The sequence below is a fragment of the Rhipicephalus sanguineus genome, chromosome 2, assembly GCF_013339695.2.
Source record: "Rhipicephalus sanguineus isolate Rsan-2018 chromosome 2, BIME_Rsan_1.4, whole genome shotgun sequence".
NCBI lineage: Eukaryota > Metazoa > Arthropoda > Arachnida > Ixodida > Ixodidae > Rhipicephalus > Rhipicephalus sanguineus.
The window spans coordinates 91,588,065-91,604,475 of record NC_051177.1 but is presented as its reverse complement, the minus strand read 5'-3'; the positions used below and the strand labels follow the sequence as shown (position 1 = coordinate 91,604,475).

The 16,411-nt window shown below is 46.0% G+C and overlaps 1 protein-coding gene across 1 annotated transcript in view; it reads left to right on the top strand.

Annotated features, from left to right (window-relative positions):
• Nucleotides 1-16,411, top strand: part of LOC119383376 (oxysterol-binding protein-related protein 1) — a 115,757-nt gene that overhangs the window by 67,258 nt on the left and 32,088 nt on the right. Inside the window, exons 14-19 of the mRNA XM_037651477.2 lie at nt 2,465-2,585; nt 9,752-9,827; nt 11,012-11,146; nt 11,462-11,559; nt 12,179-12,355; nt 16,302-16,380. Coding sequence (XP_037507405.1) covers nt 2,465-2,585; nt 9,752-9,827; nt 11,012-11,146; nt 11,462-11,559; nt 12,179-12,355; nt 16,302-16,380 — 686 coding nt within the window. The remainder of the gene's footprint in view (nt 1-2,464; nt 2,586-9,751; nt 9,828-11,011; nt 11,147-11,461; nt 11,560-12,178; nt 12,356-16,301; nt 16,381-16,411) is intronic.

Genomic DNA, 16,411 nt, shown 5'->3' with positions numbered 1-16,411 from the left:
CGCAGCGCGCGCGCCGCGAATCGAGGTAAAATCGCGCGGCCGCGCAGCTCTGACCACTTGTTTGCTTTTTACGTGCGTCCGTCGTGATAATGTTTTGTTCTTTTTTTTTTCGCTTTGCAACTCGCGCTCTATATTATTTACATTTATAATCTTACTGCTCGTCCACTTCCCGTTTTCAATTACCGGAGCTACGATTTCCCTGCGTTGTTTGTATTCCGAAATGACATTTTATTGCGCGCGGTTTAGTTTGCGTAGCTGGCCGGAATGTCTGCCAACGAGGCGCGTGGCATATCCGTATTGTTCGCAATCGCTTTTCCGGGACTGCGTGCATTGTGCGTTTTGCAAGCCGGCGCGCATAGCGCTTGTGAAACCTTCGCACACTTCCTGACGCTGTCACGATTTCTCCTTCCATCTTCGAGCCTCCGGTATCTGGATCACTTAGTGCGGCCCAGCATATTGCGTCGTCGCGGGCACGATCGCATCGCAACAGGCCGCAATATGCTTCGCGTGGCACTGATGCGGCCTTTTCAATGTAGTTACGACGTTCACAGCGAAGAAAAGAATAACGTAGATCGACGATTCTCTCCGGCACACGGGCGTAGCACAAAAGGGTTTCGAAGGACGCATGCATGGTTGTCGCGTGTAGTACGCATCCGCGATCACTGGTGCGGCGCACCTATTAATTCTACGTCGTTCAGCAAGGACAACACCCGCTTGCGATATCATTCATTTTCATTTCAGACTCTTTGATCTTTGCTTCTGTGATCATTCCTCTTGTATTTGAATGGAGTCCCCCTTCCGTTATCACTGGAGCTGCCGTCTCGCTGAATGTGTCCCTCTCTCGTTAATCGCCTGTGCGTGCGTACCAAACATTACTTTCCTCTTACTCCTAGAATAGGCTCGTTAATTGACTAGCAGTATAGCAAGTTATGGCTTGGCTATTGTCTTTGACTCGTACCATACAGCATCCACCGCGGAAGGAGGATACCGTGCCTTTGTTGTCGCTTTGAAGCTGGCTGTGGCGTAGTTGTACAGTGAGTTTGTTTTCGTTGGAATACGGCTGTAGGTCAGTATAGTCCGGAGGAAGCCACGTAAGCACAGCGCAATGCTATTGTTCCTGTTCCGTGCGAGCAAAGCGACTTCGTTCTACGAGCGACAACCTGTTCGTTACAATGATATTTTTGTCGTACCGATGAGGATATCAACAGAAATATTAGAGGATCTGTTTATATCGTGTTCGAAAGGCCGCCAGCCAAGCCAGGCCCCAGAATTCGGTCGTCCTTGGCTGGCTGCGGTTGGTTGCCCAACCGCGGCACAACACGATGTTTTTGTTGTTGTTGTTGTTTATTCCTAGAAGCTGCTGGGAATAAGAATAGGTGATGGAAAAAGGCAGGCAGATTTCGTGCTAAAACCGCCCAGCGCTTCTTTTGTGTGATATTTGGTTATGCAAAAAGGGACCAATGTAGCATCGCTTATAGCTGTACGGATTTTTCTCAGAGTTGCGAATGCGCTCAGTAAAGTTGTTGTTCAGACGTAGCAGTAAAGTTTATTGAAAACTAGGTGTAGTCAGTGATCTAAATTTTGGAGCTGTCCACTACGGCGTCTCTCATAATAATATCGTGGTTTTGATATGTAAAACCCCAACAATTATTATTATGCAGTTGTTTCCTGCAGGGAAGGATTCATTCAATCTGCGTATGACTATTAAATATGTAGGATATTCGGGCTGTTTAATAATTGTTGGGGTTTAACGTCCCAAAACCAGGATATGCTTATGAGGGACGCCTTAATGGAGGGCTCCGTAAATGTCGACCACCTGGGGTTCTTTAACATGCACCTAAATCCAAGTGCACGGGCCTCAGGCATTTTCGCCTCCACCGAAAATTCGGCCCGCGACCTTCATGTCAGCAGTCGAGCACCATAACCACTGGACTGTGGTTTGTTCAGTATGGCAGTGTGTGGAACAGTTTCTGACAAATGTTTGTTACTCTTTTGAAATGCGAGAAGCAGCTTATCATTCGTGAGCAAACTATATCGACTTGTACCTCTCTTGCTCGTTAGAAGTTATTGAATAGATTGCACAGTACTTGCCGATTGACCAAGCATTGTCTCTTTGTGAAACGTTTGAAACTTCTGCGACACGCTGCTGGATGAATCACTGTTTGGCAGTTGCATTACGGACATTCTAAAGTCCAAGTAGTCTGATGTCTTACCAGTTAGGTCACACCTGCATGATCCAAAATTTATCTTGTATCTAAGGCTACTGCGTAGAACATAACATCCTCTTGTGAGTGGTCACGGTACAGTGAACTAGTTACGGAGGGCCTAACTATTCTACGATCTAAGGTGTTCAAAGTCAGTCAAAGCACCACTTTATTGCTAGTATACTTGTATGAATTAAGAACACTCGCGTGCCAGCCTTTTCATGCTAATTTTAAAACGATGCTGACGTTCGCAACTGCAGAGGCTTCTCCGAGCAGTGACAATCAAGTTCCAGCGGAAGTAGGAACCACGAAGGAAGACACCATGCCAGAGGAACTGAGCTCGTCATTACCTAAGGAAAAGGAGCGGGGATTCTGGGGCAGGTGAGCGACCTCATCCTCATTTATCCATTAGTGATTACGTATACTGCTGCTGTTTTATTTCATACCTATTCACTCATTATTCTAACTTTGTGTGTATCTGCTTTCTTCGCCTGTATTCATTTGCATTATCAGTTGTCACTGTTATTGCCCTTGCAAAAGTTGGTGTAATCTTGTTGGAACGCTTTAGTGCAGCCTTTTATTCGATCATTCGTGAGGGATCGTACATTTACTGCGTGAAGCTAAGTGACTAAATATTGAATTGGAGTCCTCAACACCACTGCCTAATGTGTAGGACAAAATTTCGAGTGTTACAATAACCGTACAAGGTATGTAACCCGTCGCGTCGGCATAAGACCAACGCAACCTAGATTAGGTTGCATTGACAAGGCGCGTCGCTTCGGGTTGCGCTTGAAGCGGTTTCGCTTTCGGTTTCTCGTCGCCCGCCCGCCACTAGGGGTTGTCGTCGTTGCACTCCTGCTGCTGTCATCAACGGCAGAGTCCTTCAATCATACCAGTTGCGAAACTCCGTTCCGAAACGCAGACATGTCCGTGGACAAATTTCGGGAGGCTTGCAAACCGACGCGCCACCTGGGGGCATTAAGAGAAAACGGGCCACATCGCCATGGTCGCTGTAGTCTTTGCTGTTATTGTGCGATTTGCCGCCGTGAGAATTAAGTGCTTTCAGGAAAGGTTGATGGGTTTTATAGACGCAGTATCATCGGCGATATGTAAGTCGCGCTTGAGAAATCACCGCTCACTTCATCAATGCGGCGGCCCTTTCGGGCTTAGCACGAGAACGTGAAGAGTACCATTTGCTAGTTTGTTTTCTCGCCTACAGATGGCGCCACAATCGGCAAACTTTGCTATTGCGTTCAATGGTGTGCACAGATTTCGATACACGGAGCCTATGGAGAGTTTCGCGACTTGATCGTCGGTGCGCTAGACTCTTTTTCCGTTCGCAAGTGGGCGGTAGTGTGCTCGCTGGATTTCGCATCAGCTGTGCGAGCATCGATTGGCCGCCTCGGCGCCTGCCCGTCTGTACGTGATTACGGGAGCGCGGCGCCCGCGTTCCCCCCCGGGACTCCCAGCGTTGCGCGGTTGTTGCTGCGCACGGTGTCGCCGGAGAGAGCGGGAACGCGACGCGCTGGAACCCGGCGTTCGAGCCCACCGTCGTTTTGTTGCCGGGCGATTTCGTGCCGTCGACTCCTCTCCTCGAGGAAGCAAGGAAGAACAAACGGAAAAACGAAGGCCGGTACATTCTCAACTCCCTTCGCGGCCTCCCGATCGACCCTTCGGAGACACCGGTAGTAAACATCGAACGCTCTTGCCGAGAACAACGAAGGATAGGTGGGACCACGCCCGAATTTAATTTTTTTTTTTCACCTGCCGGCGTGGCTCGTAGTAAGCCCGCTCGGCCAGCGACAAGGGTGAGGAGAAAGAAACCCCGACGTCTTTTTTGCCGCGCCACTTGGAGGAAAAAACGAAACTGCCGCCGACTTCTCTCTGGAATGTGATGCGCCCGGTCTTCTTCTCTTCCGCCAGCGAGCGCGCGCGCATACTGTGTGGCCCAGTGCCGGCAACGTGAGATGCTGCTGGTGCGAATATCGCAGTCGTCCCAGTGTGCCAGTACCTAGCGGTGGACTTGCAACCCTGCGTTAAAAGCCAGCGAGTCGGTTTCGCCACCCCCGCTTCAACGACTAGCGCCGCTCCGCTTCGTATTCGCTCCTGCTCCGCTGAGCAGCTACTCACTCACTCACGCACAGCCGCTCCGCGCGGTGAAGGCGTTTCTCCTTTTCGGTAAGAGTCTGTCGTCCTTCGGCGACTGGCGAAACAAAAACAACGCTCCGCTCGCTGCTGCAAGACGAAGTGACAACGTGAAGACCGTAGCTGCTACTTTTGTACTTCATCGCCATTTCGTTCATCGGTGAACTGTGCTTGCGCATGTGACAGACCATTCCACCTCACTGTGACAGCGATTGAGCTCGGCGGACGTGCGTACAGGCTAGCACAGTTGGAGGGTTGTCTGCCGCTTTGACGATGATACTCGAAAAACCGTGACCCTGAAAAAGGAAACAAGAAAGAAAAAGTATATCGCGTATAACTTGTACGACGATTTCGTGGAGTGATCGACAGCTCATCTTGCTTCTTCTTCGCCTTTTTTTGGCTCGTGCTTCGTGTGTGAAGTTACTGTATTACCTGTGCGGTCGTCATCGAGCTTCGTAGAAACCACCGAGACGTGAAGAAAAAAAAAATCATCGCTACGAGGTGTACTACAGCGTCAGGAGCAGCTTCGTTGGATGACATGGCTCGACAGCACAGGTGGTCATCTTGCCGTTTCTTTCGCTCTCTCTCTTTGTCGTGCATGGGCTCGATTAACGGTACATCTGCCATATGTATAGCGTACGTACTTTGGGTCGTTGTAGGGCTGACTTTCCTGCATTGTTTATTGTCGAACGTTTTATGTTCGAAAAGCTCCACTGAGCGAGTACTGCAGGCCATATGTGAGCGGTAAATTCTGCAAGGGACGCCGACTAAATCATTCTCTACTTTTTATCTTTTTTTTCTTTGTCTCTCACCCCAAATTCTGCGAGTTTACGACCAATCTCGAGGTCGAGTTGACACAGTTGTAAGGCAGGAAGGAATGGTAATATTTCGTGTCCGCAATGTAGCCAAAGCAACCCCATCCTGGTCTGGCCTAACAGGAAACGGCGACAGCTCATTTCACTGCCTTCCTTCTTCGGATAACAGATCGTTTACCCCATGGCCGCGCGGCCGCCTTGAATCAACTAATGCTTGAATACACGAACGCGCGCGCGCGCTTCGCGATCTGTGCGTGTCTATACCTGTAAAAAAAATATCGATTGAGATCTGGCGCTGCTGATATACGGTGTGTTGTTTTCGAAACACCGCGCAGCGAATATGGCCTCCGCCTAGGGCCCACCGCTTTCTTGTCTTTTTTGGGGTGAACCGTCGATTCGTTTCTCTTCTTCATCATCTTTTTTTTTTTTTTTTTATTCGCCAGCTGCGCGGATTGCAGGTACCGTTCGGTATTAACGGCGCCCGCCAACTTTAATCGAAAACTGATGAAGGGGCACCGGGCTTCTTCAATTCACTATAAGCCAGCCTTGGGCCGGACGCTTCCGAAGGAGCGGAGGAGTACCGTAGAAGCTCGCGTACTGTGCGCATATTTGTAGCACAGTGGTCGCCCTGAAAGCAGCTGAAGGGTAGCGTAGTTGTGTTCTGTTATCGTTTTTTTTTTTTGTTCCACTTTATGCAACTGTAACAGGCTTTAGCCGACCGTTCCCTCAGGATCGGCGTTTGCGGTTTTCTTTTTATCATTGCGGGATACGCGAAACGCTAGGCTTTCATGCGGTGTACTTTTTTTTGACGGCGGTTCTCTAGTCCGTATTTGGCCCTTGGTGATAATGTTTGATGTACCACCACTCTGACAGGTATCCGCGCGTTTTGTAGGGCTCGCAACGTCGTAACGAAGTTTTCGGACGTTCATTAGTTCGTGCATTGCGAGGGGTTAATGTCGCACGCTAAACAGAAATAAATCTCATGCCTTATTCACAGCAATAAGCTGCACTTTCTCCCTACACTATTAATGCCAATGGCATAAGCCCTTTAATTACACGTTTGCCACCAAAGCGCTTTACTGTGACCGAAGAGCTATAGACAATCGTTTGCTACTCTTTGAAACATGTTTTCTACCCTAGAGAAAAAAAAGGGTCACACGTGCGCACGTTTAACCCCTGCACGTGTAATAAGGATGACCTGGGTTCGACTGTTTCCTGCGACTGAAGTTACTCACGGTCCACTTTCGTTTCGTCGTATTATGTCAGTTGGACCATGCTTTTCCTTAGATAACTGCCTTTTGTAATATGCAGTACAATCTGAATTACACTTGTCTAGAGCGGTCGAGCGCGCGACTCTGGACGCCGGCGCCGCCCGCACCTGCTACCTCGCGTTAGCTACAAGCTTCCGTTGATGCTTGAATCAGGCCCGTAGCCAGGGGGGGGGGGGTTTCCTAGCCCCCGTCCCCTCGGAATTTTAATGGAGGGGGTGTTTTACTGAAAATAAATAATGGAAATCGGTGTTTGTCTCAAATAGTGAAGGTCTTCAGCAGTTGCCCCCCCCCCCCCCCCGAAAAAAATTCCTGGCTACGGGCCTGGCTTTAATTATAGCACAAGGACCTAGCGTTGGTATCATTGCGGCGTCGGTCTCTGCGTGTTTTTGCAAAAAAAAATACGGCGGCTGAAGCGGGCGACTGGACGCTCTAGACAGGTGTGATCCAGACTGTACAGCTTCATCGGTTATGACTGAAGTAGTATTGGGACGCTCGGATCCACATTTAATGAATTATTCTCGCTTGTAACATGTCGAAAAACTCAGAGGGGGCCCTTATGTATTCACCTAAGACGATTCGAAGGCGAAATCCACCTTCTTTTTCTTCTCAGTCGATGTGTTCATCCTGCCCAGTCACCCTCCGAAAGCTTACTGCACCTAACGTGATTTTGCGCTGCCTCCGTGATCGGCCCACATTTGACCAAGCTACGATGGCATGGGATGACGCCATCGTGTTAAATTACGTCACGTGGCATTCATGATGACGTCATTACGTGATGATTTTATTTTTTTTTTGCATCACTCCTATTGTCCCCGACGCCGCGGTACGCCGACGCGGACCGTCCATTTTCGCGTTTCATGGGGCAACTAAGGGCTTTCGCCTTAATAACAGTTTCCACATGAGTCATGCATTCCTGTTCCCCGTACCGTATATGCGCGTTGTTACGGTAACTCATCTTGCGGCGGAGTGTCCGGGACCCCCGCCCCCCTCTCCCTCCTCGACTTTCGCTCCTGGCGGCCGTTGCTGGCGGCAACTCGTGAAGGTCATGGCGCGGCGGCGGCGACATTCGATTGAGCCGCGTATGGAAGAATCGCCCGTAGCGGTGCACGGGACAGAATGTGACGGTTAATCGGGAATATCAGACTGGCAATTCTATACCTACTTCCCTTTTTTATTATTATTATTATTATTATTATTATTATTATTATTGCGAGCGGCGCAGCAGGGGCACATGTGCGTTGTTTCACCGTCGTCCTCTGGGGGCGGCAGGTGAAGCGCACTAGCTGGCGGTGATTCATCAAGCGGGTCTCCTCGCTTTCTCTCTCTCTCAATTATTTTTTTTTGTTCTGAATATATTGCTTCGATGCTTATTTTTCGTGTTTTCTTGTACTTGTTCTCACGCACTGGTGCTTTGCAAGAGCATGCGAACATTTTAAAGGGACACTAAAGTGAAACAATAAATTAGTTTAGATTGACCAATTATACTCTGAAAACTCAAGTGTCGTTAATTTCACCACTGTAAGTTTATTAATAGATTAAAAAATCAGTGTGAAAAGCCTTACATTTAAATTTCCTGCCAATATCTCCGATTGTGACGTCACAGATTTCAAAGTGCTTTTTCGTACTTCGGCCACGTAGGCTCAACTAAATTTCCTGAAACCTGATATTTTAAGTCTCGGGCTCTCTCAGAAAACAATTTACTTCATTTTTGCGGATTAGTAACTGCATAGGTGCTTGTAGAAACCATCAAAATAAGTGACATCGCGCGATTGGTGAGGGAACTTCAAGGTGCGCCACCCACATTTTCTTTCTGCGCGTCTTTTCGCTGCAAGCACGGTGTTTGTGCTACCATGAAAGAGTTTCTCGGTAATACAAAAAAAGGCTTTTTCCTTTAACCCCATAATTGCCAATGTGTGCGATGCTTCAACATGCTTTCATAAATGCGGGAAACATTTCGCAGAGCCAGTATGTTTTGTGGTTTGAGGGCAGTCGTAATAGGGCCATAGATTTATTGCAGCTGTTGCTTCTGCGTTGAGAAAGGGTACCATGAAAAATCGAGCCCGCATCTTCCGTTCTTATTCGTTTGCTGTCCTCAACGCGAGCTTCTTATTCTGTTCTAGCACATTATTTTTCCTACATGCCGCATCATAGTGCAGAGTAATTTAGATTTTCAATTTCAACGGATATTTTAGTGTTGCATTCATCCACTGTAAAGGCCTCGGTTAAAAAGTGTTTGTCGAGGTTTTTACTGGTGCCGCAGTGCCTACATCAAACTTTTTATTGCCTTGAGCATCCGTGCTGCTGGCAACAGATGTCTAGTACACAGCAGTGATACCGACATTAGGAGATGAGCTGCAATCAGAACAAGTGACACATTGCTATTCTCATTTGTGTCCACATTTCCTGCCACCCCCTCGATTATTTTTTTTTTTTTTTGTTGTTGTTACAGGGTTCACTTTGATGCTGTTGTCCTTGGCCAACAGACCTCGTTCACCTTTTAACATTGCACAGTGACATTCCAGCATCAGGCAGTTTCTCATTGCGAGAAAAGTAATATGACGAACCAGCCTTGCGTTCGTTTCTCAGAGAAGTGGAACTAATTGAAATTGCAGTTACTCATGAACAAAACATAGGGAGTCATTAAAATTAAATTTCATGAAACACGTTCAAAGGTGGAGGTTATTATTTGGGCATTACCTTTTTGTCTTTGTGCTGTTAGCAAGGCCCACGTGCTCTTCGGGATTGCCAAAGCTGAAAGAGTTGGTAGAACGAACTGTGTCAGCTCTTTGGAGAGAGTGACATGACAAGTACAGATGTACCCTTTAATGAAGGCAGGAGGCCGTGACAATCCACAGTGAACGGAAGATTGACATGGTATCACATTGTGTGATCCTTATCCTACACAGCAACAAGTGATACTGTAGCAAGAGTTTTTGTTGCAAAGTGCAGTGCAGGAAAATACACTGGGGGAAAAATGTTAAAGGCATACACACAGGGCCTGCAATGCATGCTGTGTGCACCTAGAGAAAGGTTGACAAAAATATGAGTCGATTGAATTGGAGTAATTTACTACATGAATATGTATGACATTGCAGTACAACCTGCTCATAATGGTGCAAAATAAAAACATAATGATACTGAAATTTTGACAGAAATATAAGTCCATTGAATTACAGTAATTGGTTGCATGAATATTTAGTGTGACACTGCAGTCACACTACATATTCAAAAACGTAATGATCCTAATTTCATTACTTGTAACACACTACATATTGTCCTGTGCTAGGTTTACTAACATTTGTTTGGTCTTTTTCAGAACACGTCTTCCAGTGCCCATGTTCTCAAAGAACGACTTCAGCCTATGGAGCATCCTGAAGCAATGCATAGGCAAGGTAAGTTTAAGGTTGTATACTTGCTGACTTCATCGTATTCACCATTCTTAAAAAACAAGCTGATGCATGCATTTCAAATATCACGAGTTCCATTTTTCATGCCATGGCATGTGTAATGTTGAATGCCTGCCAATTAAAGAGTGGTGCATAGCCCCCACAAATCTAATCTGAACAGCACTTTGCACCCGCATACTAATGAGGTGTTGTCTCTACAATGATAAGGTGCTACTACATGGAAGATAAGAACCTAAAGCGGAACAGCAATTGCGGTGGAATGACATTCATGACTGGTAGATAAAAAGTAGATATTTGCAGCGCGGATTTCTTACCGTCTCTAGGCTGCAACTTTTTTTATGTTTGCTGTGTCTTTAACCTTTCATGTTTGCATACTCTGTTAGCGATGCTTTCAAGTAAGACTTTATACCGTTGTTAGTGTTTTATGTGTCTACTACACTAAACAACCTGTTTAGATGTCATACTGAAGACTCTCACATGCACTCTTCATCAACTAGGATGCTCCTAAAGTGTACTATGTAGTGTTGTGATGTGCCCACCCTATATGCTTTATTCTGTACAAAAAGGCACAACTAGGGGTAGTAACTGCAGCTGAATAAGTTTTAGTTGAATGTGTCTGCTGGACGTGGTAGTGGTGGTGCTGTACTGAGCGAGATAGTGAACAGCTGCCTGCTTTTTCCTCCTCCTCCACTTTCTCTAGATAAGCTGTCTAATATGCATATTTATAACATTCTCTGTAATTTTTGCTGAGCATGTTGAAGCGCACTAAAGAAGCTAGCTTTTATTTTCGGCCAGCACTTAAACGATTGCCAATATCAAGGGCATTCTGTTCTGCTATCATTTTGTGATGCACTTAATAAAAATATAACTACATAAGTAAACGCCATCTTGACAGCAGTTTTAATATCTACACTGCTTTATAAAATAAAGGGACTGGATATATCTAAGATCTTTTTTTGGTGCACTGACAAAAAAGAGCATCTTATTTGTGAAAATAAACCTGCCATACAAAGATCTGGTAAAACAACAAATTTCTGAGCTCCTATTGGCTTTCCTATAATATTGCACCATCACAAACAAGTGACTGTCATCACAGCTGTCACATGAAAGAATCTAGATATATATGAGCAATTTTTCTGTACCTGGCCATACATTCTTTTTCTGTGCAGGAGTTGTCCAAGATCACCATGCCCGTTGTGTTCAACGAGCCATTGAGCTTCCTACAGCGCATTTCAGAGAACATGGAGTACAGCCATCTGCTCGTTCAGGCTGATGAAGCTACTGACCCCATTGACAGAATTGAGGTACGTGAGTAGTACGGCAGGAAGTGTACCACAGTGAACCTACAATTTTGCATCTTTTAAGGGTGGTTTCATGGTCGCAGTGGTTGGCTATGTGGGGGGGGAAAAATGCATGTTTAGGTCACACAGCACACAGTTTTTGAGTATGTGGTAAGGTGAAAATTTATGAAGCTGCATCTTATACGTAAAACGGAAAATGCGGCATTTATGACACAACTGAATGTCCGTTTGTGTGTTCCCACGTCATACTTGATATCCTATTGGTATAGTGTTCCACTTAAGACCCACAGAAATGTCAACGACTGTTTTGTCTTGCAGCTGGTGACTGCTTTTGCAGTGTCTGCACTTGCATCAAACCTCGAACGATTGAGCAAACCTTTCAACCCACTTCTTGGTGAGACATACGAACTGGTCAGGTAAGCAGTTCACTTCACATACAATAATGTGTAGTGATAGTATTTCAAACCTTGCTGCAAATTGAGAGAAGTACCTGAGCTCAGACATGCCTTGGAAAATGAATGATTATATGATGTACTATTAAATGTTTTGTTCACCTTTGTATACTGGTTGCTTCAAATAATTAGAACTGCGCATATGCTTGGTTAATGTCCAACCTTTCCTCCCTCTCTCACAAGTAATTAGAGCAATTAACCACTTTTTGATGCCACAACCATGATGGAATTACTCCATCAAATAGGGACACAGCAAAAAAGGAGTGATCAGACATACACTATTCCACCATATTATGAGACTTCTTGCTGTTTGTAAATACACTCTGGATGACGTCATCTATGTGAGAACACATGGGTGTACGGAGTATCTAAACCATTTGCCAGCTTTCTAATAAAGCTAGTTGCAAGTTCATTGCTGTCCCATCTCATTTCTATCATTGTGTCATCATTTGTGCTGCCCCATCAAGACATTCGACCAGCACCAAAAGTTGAATAGATTGGTCGGTAGCAGTGTGATTCAGAAGTGACACTACGTTATCTCTGTAACGTACAATTCTTTCACTCGCATTCATTTTCCCTGCAGAGATGATGTGGGCTTCCGAATGGTGTGCGAACAAGTGAGCCATCACCCACCTGTGAGTGCATTCCACGCCGAATCGCCCCACTTCAAAGTGCACGGCTCAGTGTACCCGAAGCTGAAGTTTTGGGGCAAGTCGATCGAGATCAAACCCGAGGGCCACCTGACTGTGGATCTGCTCTCGTGAGTACTTACTTGATACAAAGGATTGCTAGCTTGTTGGAGATAGATCGCAAGCTTGGCCTAGTAGCCTTGCAATGCCTGTATCGCTTTCATGGTTGTCCACAAGGTGTTCGAACGATATGTTTTTCGTTCCTGTTTTTGTTTCATTCCACAGAAAAAAAAAGTTCCGTTCTGTTTCTGTTCCGGAATGGAAAAAAAACGGTCCGTAACGGTTCATGACTGGTTTTTTAAATAATAAAAACTAGTAAAATGCCTAATAATAAAAATAATCAATAATAAAGTAATAAATTAAATACTGATCAAAATTGGGGGGTTTTACGTCCCAAAACCATGATACGGTTATGAGGGACACTGCGAAAATCTTTGAAGCAAGGTAACAACAAAAAATTCACCGACGATTACGATATACTGCCTAATGCGAATTCAGAGCGCAGCTTTGTGTTGGGGCAAGGCCAACTGTGTTTGAAGTTTTGGCGTTCCGCAAGGTATCGACTACGCCATAAATCATAATTTTTGTAAAGTAGGACAGCACCCACTATGCCATTATTCATCTTTCTGCGGATAAGCGAGGTGCCCGCTACAGATTTGTAAGGTACAGTAAAACCTCGTTAATTCCAAGGCCTCGGGACCGAGAAAAATATCCCAATTTAGTGGGATTCCCAATTATCCGAAACAGTGCAAAATCAAAGAAATCAGCCAGAAGACATTATATATGGAAGTCACACCTTTATTGTGGCAAGTCCGCCTACTTGGAGAAAAATTTCTGCATGCGTGACTGACACTTTTCAGCACTGAAAGTCATATTTTCCAGCCTGTCAATAAGGCGCAGCATCTCAGCCTCGCCGCTGTTGCACTCGACGAAGCTGCGCGCAACACTCAAGGCATCGATGACATCCGCCAAAGGGGGTGCTCGGGAGGGCTCGTCATTGCTGTCAACACTAGAGGCCGAATCGGTCAATCTCGCAGCTATCTCTCTGTCGATGTCGGCATAACACGTCTGCACTGTGCACTCAACATTTGCGTACTCGGAGAATTCGATTGGAGTGCACTCCTCGTCCTCCGCGTGCAAAGCCTCATATCGAGCGCAGAGGGTCTCATCTTCTTCATCAAACGAGCAAGTGACAGCGGTGACAGCACACTCAGCGGAGGTTGCCTCTTCTTCCACAAACCCGGCGTGTTCAAAACACCGTCGAATAACGGTAGCCTCCACCTGCCTCCATGCGTGAACAATGAGGCAAATACCACCGAGGAGGTCAATGTTATACTCTTTTCTGTTGTCATAGCAAAGGAGCATTCGCTTCAACAGATTGTAGCGATATATTTTCCTGGTATGGTGTATGACGCCCTGGTCCATCGGCTGCGATAGCGACATCGTGTTCGGGGGTAGAAAGACCAGCCTGACTGCCTGCAGGTTCTGAATGTCGCCGTGAGCTGGGCAATTATCGACGACGAACAAAACGCTGCGCCCTGCGGCCACAAACTTGCGGTCAAGGTACCGCACGTATTCTTTAAAGAGTGCAGCCGTCATCCAAGCTTTCTTGTTGTTTTTATAGATCAGGTCATCCTTGGATGGCAATCGTGCATTTTTGAAACAACGAGGCTTTTCTGACTTCCCAATAACAAGCAGTGACAGCTTGTGCTCACCGCACATGCTTGCACCAAACAAAACAGTGATTCTGTCTTTGTTCTGTTTCCACCCCTTAATGTCTGCCTCCTTCAAAGCGAACGTCTTCGTAGGCAACATTTTGTAGAATAAAGCAGCTTCATCAAGGTTGTAAACATCTGCTGCTTCGTACTTGGCGAGTAGTGGAGCCAAGGTGTGCTGCTTCCAGCCGTCGACAACAGACTAATCCGCGCTGCCACTCTCGCCACAAACAGTCATGAATGTCAGGTTGTTGTGCTCCTTAAATCGGCAAAACCACCCATTGCTGCATTTAAACTCAGAATGTCCAAGTTGCAGCGCCAGCTGGTTGGCCTTCTCACGCAATATGGTCCCACTGACAGGAAGTTGTGCTGCGTTGGCTTTCTGCAGCCAGTCGATCAGAGCTGCTTCAACGTCGGCGTACGTAGGCAGGCGTACTCGTGTACGCTTTGATGAGTGCGTCTTGCTGTAAGCATAGAGAATTTTCTCCTTATTCTTGATGATGTTGCACAGCGTTGACAGAGGCACGTGGTGCTTTTCGACGAGAGCCGTTTTCGACACCGTCGACTTGCTGGCCTCTTCAATTAAGCACACCTTTCGTTGCAGGGACCAGCTCTTGTACTTCGGTATCTTCCTTCCAAGCACACCTCAATCAACCAATTCACAGGGAAGACACTCAAGCGGAGACAGGAGACAAACGGAGCAGTCCCACTGAATCGCACAATGCCCGCCAGCCGACATCCAAATGACACAGACTCCACAAAACAAAACATTAACTTCGCTAGAGTGGCTAACATCGCTGTTGAGAAGATGATGATCATGATCACAACCGCACGCACCGCCGTCTGGCAGTGGCTCAAACATGGCGTCTACGACGTATTTCCGGTAAAAAAAAAAGCATGGCCTTCGAGATCTGTACATAAAAAAAAAAGTTCGTATGTTTTAGTTACAGCCTCCGAGATTCGCAACACCCTTTGCATATCTCGGAAGTCGCGGCCAAGTGTGCCAATTAACCGGGAAGTGGCAGACTGGCCGCACTAATTATCCGGTTAAATTTACATGTAAAAATATGGGACCGCGCAATAATACAAATTATCCGGGATTCCCAATTAACCGAGTACAAATTACCGAGGTTTTGCTGTATTGTGTGCACTGTGTCGATGCTGCATGTGGCTGATGACGATGAAAAATTATGGTTGAGCACTTTGCTGTGGGTGTGAAGCATTAAACCACACACTCGTTGCGCAATTAGCATTGTGTGATGACTGGTTGTTATTTTACTTTCCTGCCACGCTGTATTACATAGGTTAACGCGATTCCTCGCCTGACATGACGCCTGTATAGGGTCTTTTTGCAAATGAGTTTCAAGCACTAACGTGGCTCTGTGGTAGAATACTCGACTGCCACGCAGAGGGCCCACGTTCAAATTCTATTCGATCCCAGGTATTTTATTTTCATTTTATTTTTTCATGGCTATCAGTTACTTTTTCATGTCTATCGGTTACACCAGCGACGGTGACGCCGCTCAATGCATGAACGGGCGCCTAAGGGCTGCGCTCTAAAACAAGAAATGGTGGGAGGGATACCATAGGACAGCATTTGTAGACGCAAGGAAAGTGTATTGAGCCGTGCTCTCACAAACGGGCTGCAGAAAAAGTGCCTAATTTCCTCTGTCTCTCTCTCTCTCTCTCTCGCTCCCTCAAAGAACTTCAGAAAGTATGCTCCAGTGCCGACTTTTCCCATGAACCGTTAAAAATATTTCGGTTTCACTCTGGAACGAAATAATATATAATGTTTCGGTTACGTTTTCGTTGCGGTCAAAAATCTTTTCATTTTTCGTTTTCATTCTGTTCTGACACAGTGGTTGCCCATTCACCATAGCCTGCGTGCAAATGCTTTCTGTTTCAAAATGGTGGCTTCTTTTCACCCATTAGTACTGGCAATCATCCTGGTTTACAGAATGTGCATCGTACACTGCCACTTGAGTTATGTTTGTTGTTTGCATCACGCAATTCTTTAAAGAAAAGTTTCAGTGTAATTAACTTTGTGAAGATAATGAACAAGTGGCCCACGTCAAACTAACAGGGTTAACAACAGTGCTGACATAACGCTGTTAACAGTGTCATTGGTATTCGTTTTGTTCTGTAGTGATGGCATCACTCTTGGTAGTCACTATGCGGTTAGTCATTTCTCTATGTTGTTACAAATGGTGTTTTTTCTAAGCAATAACCTGTGTTTTCTCATAATATGAGCGGCTCTTTGGAGAGAATCTTACGAAAGCACTACATACTTTATCCATTGCAGGCACGGCGAGTCATACACATGGACCAATGTAAACTGCTGTATCCACAACATCATTGTGGGGAAGCTATGGTTTGAACAGGTACGCATGCACCCTTGATGTCTGTTTCTCA